This window comes from Muscardinus avellanarius, assembly GCF_963383645.1.
Source record: "Muscardinus avellanarius genome assembly, chromosome: 1".
NCBI lineage: Eukaryota > Metazoa > Chordata > Mammalia > Rodentia > Gliridae > Muscardinus > Muscardinus avellanarius.
The window spans coordinates 12250362-12260650 of record NC_137786.1 but is presented as its reverse complement, the minus strand read 5'-3'; the positions used below and the strand labels follow the sequence as shown (position 1 = coordinate 12260650).

Here is a 10289-nt window from a genome sequence, read left to right as displayed (position 1 = left end):
TGCCTTGGTTTACGTGGATGTTCAGCCGTGAGCACAAGTAATTTATGGACATCATTTGCTATTTGCATACGAAATAGGCTGCTTGTTTTTTACTGGGGAGAAAATGGCTCCTCTGGGTCACAATTAGCCTATCTGGCAATTAGTCACAATTAGTCACAATGCTGGCAGTTAATTGTGCACACAAAGTTGTTCGGACAAACTAAGACTGAATTTCTTGACTTAAGCAATATATTCGGAACTGCGGCTTGCTTCTCAGCTTTCTCTTTGATACGGTTTAAAGTTTCTCGCTCTTCAAAGGAGTCACTTAAATACCTCTGTTGACTCAAAGCTCTTTGTTGCTCAGTGTATAGGATCAAGCGAACATCAGATGTTGTGGGGTAACTGAGCATTTAAATTGTTTTGATTGGTGGATACACATGATTAAGAGGCGTGGTTAAACTGTATAGTATGTAAACAATATTACCCTAACAACGTGAGTGTGACAGAGCAGAGGCCCACGGACAGAGAGAGACTAGAAGAATCATTCCTGTAGTATAGGTAGTCTTCTAATACTTATTCTGAGATGGTGGTGAATACCACAAATGAATGAGAAACAGAAAAGTGACATCTGGCCCTGCAGGGGACTCTTCATCTGAAAGCCTGTTGGCTGGTGAAGAGGTCTCCCAGGAGTTAAAGGGCCATTCTGGAGGAGCTGACCCTGGCTGGTCCATAGGCCTTACAGGTTGCTGTGATGTTTAGGATTGGCAGGAGACAGCTCTGGAAGCAGAGTGTCACCCGCATTTTAACGGTAAGAAGCTATTATTTGTAACTTTGTGTTAGCATCTCTTGTACCTGGGTAGAAAAAGGCCTAATTTTTTTTTTTTGAAGGTACACATTGGTGGATTTACAAAAAAAATGTTTTTTTTTTTTTTTTTTTTTTTTACTATTTTTTGCATGGTACATAAGGCTACTTATGATAAAAAATGAAACCTGCATCATTTGTTTTTTTTTTCTGCACATTGCCATAACTAGGTATAGAAATTATTGGGCTATCTTTTGGGAAAAAAATGCTTGCCAGGGACAAAACACACATTTGGAGTGGTTTGGGCACTTTATAGTTTTTTAGACCTGTACACTTTGGTTGGTAATTAGGCATAGTTAGGGTAGATTCTAGGCTGCAAGTTTTCAAGGCTTTTGAAAAATGTATACCTTTATTGGTGCATTGTAAGTATACACCATATTGAGGGGAGTGTGATAGAAATATACATACACACAGCACCTGGTGGGTTTCCCTCTGGATTCCACTCCACTTCCTCCCCTCTGGTTTATAATGTTTGAACTATTTCCTTCAAGTCTCCTTTTACCCCTCCCCACCTCCCTTCTCAAATCTGCTTCCATCACTCTACTGGTGTCTCTCCTCATGTATCTGAAGTTCCTTTTGTTTCACAATTTCTCTGTACTTATGAGAGAAAGCATATGACCTTTGACTTTCTGAGACTGGCTAGTTAGAGTTAGCCTAATATTCTCTAGTCACATCCATTTTCCTGCAAATGACATAATTGTTCTTCTTTTTGACTGAGTTAAATTTCATTGTCTGTATATACCACAGTTTCATAATCCATTCATCTGTTGATGGACACTCAAACTGGTTCCACATAGCTGCACTCCCCTGCTAGAAACTTGAAGCCTTTTTGATCTCCCCAATTCCACTTCATCTGCCTAAAAATCAGATCTCAGATGTGAGATGTAAGTATGCTCCTTTTGATATTATCCTGAAGAATGAGCTTCTCAAGCAAGGGCTTACATCAGCAACTTAATTTTTTATGAAGTCAACATCCAATTATTACCAAAACCAAATAAAGACAGGTCAAGGAAGGAAAACTACAGGCCTATATCTTTGATGAACTTGGATGCAAAACTGCTAAACAAAATACTAGCAACACGCATTCAAAACCACATCAAGAAAATCATACACCATGACCAGGTAGGCTTCATCCCAGGGATGCAAGGCTGGTTCAACATATGAAAATCAATCCATGTAATTCATCACATAAACAGAATCAAAGACAAAAATCACATGAACATTTCAATATATGCTGAAAAAGCATTTGATAGAAGCCAACATTCATTTATGCTAAAAGCACTGCAGAGAACTGGAATAGAAGGAACATACCTGAGCATCATAAAGGCAGTCTACAATAGGCCCATAGCCAACATCAAATTAAATGAGGAAAAACTTTAAGAATTTCCCCTGAAAACAGGAACAAGACAAGGATGTCCATTATCACCACTTCTCTTCAATGTAGTACTTGAGACCCTAGCCAGAGCAATAAGGCAAGAAAAGGAAATCAAAGGAGTCCAGATAGGAAAAGAAGCAACTTTTTATTATGCAAATGCATACAGTCTGAACCAGTTAATGTTGAAAGAAAAGAGAAGCTTCTCTGTGACTGAATTCTCTACATCAACCTATGCTTTCTCCTGGGCTGGGTCACCTATCTCTTTGCTTCCCCAACAGCATAGATGACTCCACTGAGCCTGCTGCTTTTCTGCAAGGGCACAGGAATACTGTCTGCATTTACTGAGTACTCTACCACCTGCCACCCTCACTCCCCAAACCCTGAGATTGTGGCACACCCTTCACATGAGGGATGGTGTCTTCCAGCCAAGCCTAGAACTTGCTCATTCTATGGGCCAGGGGCAAGGGGCATTCCTCTGGGAAGCCTCCCCTGGCAGGTCCAGGAGGAGGCAGACCTCTTTTCCCTGCACTCTCTTAGCATTTTGCTTTCTATGTTCCATAAAGTCCTTGCCACATCCCTGTGGTGAAAGAATATGTGTCTACAAGTCTGTCTTCTTCACTAGATTATGAGTTCCTGTAAGGCAAGAATGACATGATTTCCATTAAAAAAAAAAAAAGTAATCTTAACTGGATGTAGTGGTGCAGGCTTGTAATCCCAGTACTTGGGAGACTAAGATGGGACGATCCCAGGTTCGTGGCCAGGCTCAGTAATTTAGTGAGGCTCTCCACAACTTAGTGAGACCGTCTTTCAAAATAAAATAATAAAATAGGGCTGAGGGATAGAATGCTCCTGGGTTCAATTCCCAGTAAAACACACACACACACACACACACACACACACACACACACTTAATATTTAATCCAAGTGACAAATAGATGTATACATTTTTGAGATACAAAATAATATTTTGATTCATGTTATATTTTGGAATGAGGAAATCTGGCTAATTAACATAGTACCTCACATACTTATAATTTCTTCTTTTGTGTAGTGCTGGGAATTGAACCCATATGCATTCTACCTTGAGCGACACCCTCAGCCCTTTTTATTTTTATATTTATTTATTTATTTATTTATTTATTCTTATAGTACTGGGGATTAAACCCAGGGCTGTTCTACCTCTGAACCATACCCCTAGCCCTATTTTTTATTCTTTATTTTGAAACATGGTCTCACTAGTTTGCAGAGGGGCTCACTAAATAGCTGAGGCTGGATTTGAACCTGTGATCCTCCTGTCTCAGCCTCCTAAGGACTGGGATTATAAGTATGCACCACCATGCTTGGCTTAGTTTTGTTTTGAAACAGCATCTTGCTAAGTTGTTGAAGGCCTTGCTAAGTCGCTGAGGTTGGTCTTGAACCTGTGTCCCTCTGTTTCAGCTTCCCAAGTACTGGGATTGTGGGAGTGCACACTAGCATTCTGGGGATATGATTTTAAGTACTTTGAGGTGATTTCCATTTTTAATCAGACTTCCCTTATCACAGAGTTTGTTACATAATACATATGAATATGTGCTTGTGAAATAATCATATTACTTAAAACTTTACGTGTCTGCAAATTTTTTCTGTACTTCCCTATCCAGTGTAAAACATAATTAATTGTAAAATCTTGGGTGTAACTAATGAATTATATTCTTCTTTGGCACTAGCTACCTTTTGAGGGTAAGTATTTTTTAGAGTTTTCATATATATTTTTAGGGTACGTGTTCTTTTCACTCCACTGACAGTAGTTCTGATAGTGACAAATTTATTTTGATGTTGCAGTATATTATGTAAATATACATTTTCTATTTAGTGCGCTGATATGATAATTTATTAATAACTCTGTGACCCAGAACAACAGTGGGGAAGATTCTAACAGTACTCAACATAAAAAACTATGTCTATATTTACTTAGCTTTGATCTGGAATTATTACTATAATGATGCTATATTATAATTAGGTTATGATAATATAATAGTTGGCTTTACAGACTCAGGAAGTCAAGGGTTATATGTTTTCTCTGGTATGTGGAAATTAGAGAGAAAGATGGAAAAAAAGGCTCTCATGAAGATGGAATGGGGATCAATAGAGGAGAGGATTGGGGTTAGGGGAGGTAGGAGGACAGGGGAAGAGGAGGTACTGGGAAAAAACTGACCAAACTATATGATGGACATGTATAAATATATTACAATGAATTCTATTATTATATCTATTATGCTGTACCAATAGAAACTAAAAAATAAATGTATTATTCAGGTGTGGTGGTATATGCCTATAATCCCAGTACTTAGGAGGCTGAGACAGGAGGATTGCAGGTTTGCGGCCAGCCTCAGCAACTTAGTGAAGCCCTCTGCAACTTAGCAAGACCCTGTTTCAAAATAAAAAGTAGGGCTAGGCTCAGAGGTAGAATGCAATTTTTCTACCCTGGTAACTTGCCCCCCTCCCCATATATCATAGGAAAAAATAGTTGACTTTATCCACAAATATCCATGCTAACATTAACCAAATGTACTCTATGAGTTATTTTGTGTGTGTGTGTGTGTGTGTGTGTGTGTGTGTGTGTGTGTGTGTGTGATACTGGGGGTGGAACCCAGGGGCTTTCTACCTCCGGGCTATACTCCCAGACCTTTTTTATACTTTATTTGGAAACAAGGTCTCACTAAGTTGCTGAGAGCCTCACTAAGTAGCTGAGGCTGGCTTCAAACCTGTGCGAACCTCCTGTCTCAGCCTCCCAAGCGCGGGGATTACAAGCATGCACCACCACACCAGCTCCTCTATGAGTTCAATAAAGCCAAACCACATAGTTTTCCTCCTGTATAACACACCCAAATGCTTTCAACAAAAAACTCATATTCACTCATTTATTTGCAAAAGTACGGTCCAGGTCTGATATCTGCTTTCTTCCTTTTTTTTCGTTGATAATAATGGTTCATACCAAGTTGCATAGAAACAATGCACATGAATTCCACACTTGTGGATTCTGTTTTTCTTTCCTTTCCTCAAATGCAACTGAAATATATAATTGTGATTGATTATATATAATCTGATTATGTTGACTTCTAGATCTACAAAGCGCTCCCTTGAGTATGAAATTCACCTATTTTCCAAGCAGGGTGTAGAATGGAGAAAAGTTACCTCCCTGCTGCCAGAGCATGGGCGGTCAATACTGCATGTGTTTATGCTGGAGAGTGCTGTTGCTCGTGGACTTTTAGACTCTCCAAGGTTTTCTAAACAATGATTCCCTTGTGGGTAGAGGCTGTGGGGAGAGGCACATCTCCTTCCCTGCTGAGACCTCTGCAGGAGGGCCGCCCTCATGTCCAGTGGGGTGCATGCTAGAAGCCAAGTCAGAAAGAAAGTTTGCTCTCTGCTATTTTTTGAAAGCTGAAAGGCTGTCAGTTTTGTTATTTTCTGGCAAAATACCCAAACCGGTTCCAGCATACTCTGTTAATCAGGCCCAGACCTGTCTGACTTGGTGAGCACATTTCACACGGGGGGCCAAAACCATTTCCTTGGAGCTGGCTGGCAAATGACTCCAGGATTTAGTTAGCTGGGAGGTGGGGAGGGCACAGGAACTGCTTGTTAATGGCAGGTTAATACTCTTGAGCCTGGAGCAGTAAATGCCAAAGATGCTCACATCCTAACCTTGCCAGAGCTAGGCTTTGGAGAACGTGCCTCAGAGCACAAAACTCCTCCACTGCCCAGCTTTCTCTTGGTTGCCTCATTGTGCCAGAAGCTGCCTTCTATGGGCAGGGCAGAGGTGTTCCAGGTCCCATGGAATTTGGAGCTGAACATCATTATTCAGTGTTTGTACGACTCTACTAAGGAGAAAAAAAGAGGTCTGCGGTCAGAGGTACCCCTACATTTATGCCCCTGGATGTACCTTTTCTATTAAGTTCTTACTTCATGTGAGAAGCTGGCAGTTCTAATCAGTCATGATCCATGACTTTAGATCCTTTAGAGCAGATTTCAGGCTGGGCTGTGCATTAGTGTTTCTAGGGGTGCTTTTGAGAAGTACCAGTGCCCAGGCCCCACTCCTGGCCAGCCAGGTAAGTCAGAAGTTCTTGGGGGTGGGAGGCCCAGGCATTAAGAGGTTAATGTTGCCAGGTGATTCTGATGAGCAGTGGGCTTTATGGTTTATTGTATGAATAGGGAAAATGTTGGCATTTTACCCCTGTGAATGGTGACATCTATTTTAAGCATATGGGTAAAGGGTACTTGAATTACATGCAAGGCTCCCGCTGCCAGAGGGAGCTCTTAAAATTCTACAGGGGAGGAACTTTTGAATTTGGAGTGAAGCCACCATGGGATTGGAAGAAGATAGTGTCTACACAGCCAGGTGAATGTTCACTAAGTTTTATTTTGGGCTGAGAAATTTGACGTGCAGAAAACAGACTCTAAGTTAGAATCTGGATGACTGGATGTTGGGGGTAGGGAGGAAGCAGGTTGTAGTGTTGGAGTACCTTCACAGTAGGTTCCGGATTGGTTTGGGTGACAAATTCATACATAGTAGACAGTCAAGAGAACGTCTTCTTTTTCCTGGAAAGAAAGGCAGAGAAGGAAGTTGGTAAGTGAGGAGATCTGACCCTGGAAACTCCAGAGAAAAGAGGCAAGCTTATTCTTGGACACACAATTGGTGATGCCTTCTCTGCTCAAGTGCTGCCTCTTTGCAAGAGAGGGGAGCGCTGCTCTCTGTAGATAAATGGAGCCATGCTTCTTAGGCATCTGTCGCGAGTGGGACTCACAGGTATGGAGGCTCTCTCTCTTCTAGAAAGCACTTCACCAGAGTGTGCTTAATTTGGGAAGGAGGAGGAGCAGTGCTTCCTCTGCAGCTGTGACCCCCCCCACCCCTGGAGAAATGAAAGGGAAGTGGGGTAAGAAATGACAAAATGTGAAAGGCACTACTATATTGTAGTTCTCCCAGCCAATTACAGAATAGGTGAGGATGGACCAGGAAGCAGCTCACAGAACCCGAGAGAGGAAATGGGCCCGTGGGTTAAAAGCAAAAGGCTGGAGGACAGAGGAAGTCTTTTTTCAGTCCAAAGGCAGAGCCTCTAAATGAAAAAGAGTGAGGGAAATGCTTCCCTGGGTTTCTGCAATTCAACACAAATTGAGTGAGATGTCGACTCAGCAAGCTTAGTTACGTTTGCTGTACACCAGGGGAGAGCTAGACTGCACACGGGCTGACATGCATGGAGGAATTTATGCCTGGGTCACGGCCCCACAGGAGACCTGGGAGCCCATGGACTCAAGTCTGGTCTGTAACAGGGACTCATGTGGATCTGGGGTCATTTGTTTCTTTCCTTTCCTGAGAGTGACTTGCACAATGAATCACCTGGTTAATTTATCCATTGATTATATATATCATAGGGCAGAAAGATGAGGTGTCTGTCACCCTCTTTCCTCACCCCTAAGGGTCAGGTTGATGTTCCCATTACAAAAAGCAGGTCAACAAGAGAAAAGCGTAGCAGTTACTTAATGCTTTATGAGACATGGAGATCCTTTGGAATAAAGACACATGGACCTAGGGAAACTGTTTTTGTGGTTAAGGTTTGAAGAAGCATGGACAGTTCTTTAGAAAAGTGAATGGGCAAATAATGCCATGTCCCATGAAGGTATCACTAGCAGTCTCCCTCACACAGGGAGAGGGGAAGGGAACACCTGGGTATACAGAGAGAAACACACCAAATGCTGTCACTTGTATGTTTTTTTTTTATCATTCTGAACCTCAATATGATGTAGAATTGCAATGCACCAATAAAAGTGTGTGTGTGTGTGTGTGTGTGTGTGTGTGTGTGTGTGTGTGTGTGTGTATGTCTGGGCGAGCAGAGCATGGACTAATGTCATAGCCTGAGCAGGAACCCAGCCAGGCCTGTCTGCTCAGATGCTCCTTGGCCTTTCTCAGCATGCTCCTTCCTCCCGGGTACCGGGCAGGATCTATCCAGACTGTCATCTTTAAGGGAGAAGGAAGAAGGGAGAGTGACCTTTCTCATTTTTATGGCTTGCTTTGGGGGAGAGAAGTTGTAGTTTTTATGATCCACTTTGAGGAGACCTTTTTTTTTTTTTTAACTCGCTGAAAGGGAGAAAAACAGGAGAGAGACAGAAAGGCAGGAAGAGGAGACTTTGCTTGTGAGGCTTTCCAGTGTCCTTTAAATCACAGCCCTCACCACGACAAAGAGCCACGCCTCAGGGCACCGTTTTCTGAGCCCTGGCACTATTCCTTGAGGTTCTTCTGTGTGCCGGGCTCTGTTCTAGGTACTAGAGAGATCATAAACATCAAAACAGAAAATATCCTTTCACTGCAGCTGTGGGTGCTGCTCTTGCGGGGATGGTAAGATTCAGTTAGTATTTATTTTGCTTTACTGCTCAGGAGATAAAAAGGATCAGGTTCTGTCTGTCTGTCCGTCTGTCTGTCTGTCTGTCTGTCTGTCTATCTATCTATCTATCTTTCTATTTTCCTCTTACTTCTCCTCCTTCTTCTTCTATCATTACTTACCTACCCATCCATCCATCCTTCTTTCTTTCTTCCTTTCTTTCTTTCCTTTCTTTCTTTCTTTCTTTCTTTCTTTCTTTCTTTCTTTCTTTCTTTTTCTTTCTATTTTCCTCTTACTTTTCCTCCTCCTTCTTCTATCATTACTTACCTACCCACCCACCTACCTACCTACCTATTTATCTATGGCAGATGGTGAACTAAGCCAATGTAGGACACTTGGGTATTTCTTTTAAAAGAAAAAAAATATATTTCATCAGTTTCCAGGCATTCCTTCAGACACACACTTGGAATCATTTCCCCTTTCTGCTCCTGACTTGCCCCAGGTCTTGCACTGGGGAATGGAGCACAGCCAGGCCACTTGGCTCACTGAGCAGGCCTGAGCGCCCCACCTCCTTAGCACTATGTTCTGATCAAGTGATTAGCTGTCTATGAACTTGAGATTCATACTGACATCCAGATCAAAAGAAATTGTAGGGGTATTTACTTTGGTTCAGATAAGAAACCTCTGTAGTAATTCATAGATTGCACGTTATTTGCATTTATCTCTGGTGGGGATTTTAATCTATATTAAAGCCTAGTAGTTACATAGCAACAACATTATTATGCCTACACACATACATGAATGAACAAAACAACTGTATCAAACAAAGAAATATATTCTCTTTAAAATATGCAACCAGATCACCTGAAATCAGAACCCTTTACCTTTCTCTGGTTCAAACATATAACAGGGTTATATGTTATGTTACCTAGGGCAACTTTTAACAAAGAAATATTATTTTGCTGTGGAACCCATTCTTTTGATGACTCCCCCATGCGAAGGTTTTGTCTGAGGATCTGGTGTATAGAATGCGCTAGAGATAAAGCAAAGGTTTCCAGGTGGGAGCAGTCAGAGGGGGAAGCACAGGACCAGGCTCCTGGCTGCCCAGGCAGAACTCACCTCTCCTACTTTTAGGAGTGGATGGTGGGGTGAGGACTTAGCATTCACTAAGAGACACAGCAGCTCAGTGAGCTGGACACAGGGCTTGCCAGGTGGGGGCCACTGGGGTACTGGTCCACAGTAGCACTAAAATATCACTGGTATAACTCAGAATAAGGGTATAATTCATTATCTGTGGTGTCTACCCACAGCTTCTCGTATAACCCATATGGAGTACGAGGAGCCTCCTCATAGAGTGTCCAGATAATCCTGGAGTGCAACTTAAAAGAGAAACATCTTTATCGTCTTTATTTGATAGATTCAAAACTTCCATTTGCCCTGTTCACCCTGTGTCTTGGCCTGGCCTGTGGACACAGGGCTTGTCCCAGCCCCACGGCTCACCTAGCTGATGTTCTTGGGAGAGTTAACTGTGTAGTCTCAATTTCCTGGTGTGGACGTAGTGATGTCTCTTTTACAGGGCTTTTTGGAAGATTAAACCAAAGCACCAGAAGCAAATCATAACCAGCAGAACCATAGCTATCCATACGGCCAAAGCAAACAGCACCAAATGTGTCTTCTCAAAGGATTTGGGGAAAGGGTGTCACTGCTCAAAGGGGCACAGAGG

At 42.2% G+C, this 10289-nt stretch overlaps 1 protein-coding gene across 1 annotated transcript in view; it reads left to right on the top strand.

Annotated features, from left to right (window-relative positions):
* Positions 1-600: 600 nt before the first annotated feature.
* The window catches only part of DNAH5 (dynein axonemal heavy chain 5), a gene marked incomplete at its 3' end in the record, with an annotated part of 279406 nt that continues 269717 nt past the window's right edge, over positions 601-10289 (top strand). Inside the window, exon 1 of the mRNA XM_080703060.1 lies at positions 601-787. Coding sequence (XP_080559186.1) covers positions 731-787 — 57 coding nt within the window. The 5' untranslated portion in view covers positions 601-730. The remainder of the gene's footprint in view (positions 788-10289) is intronic.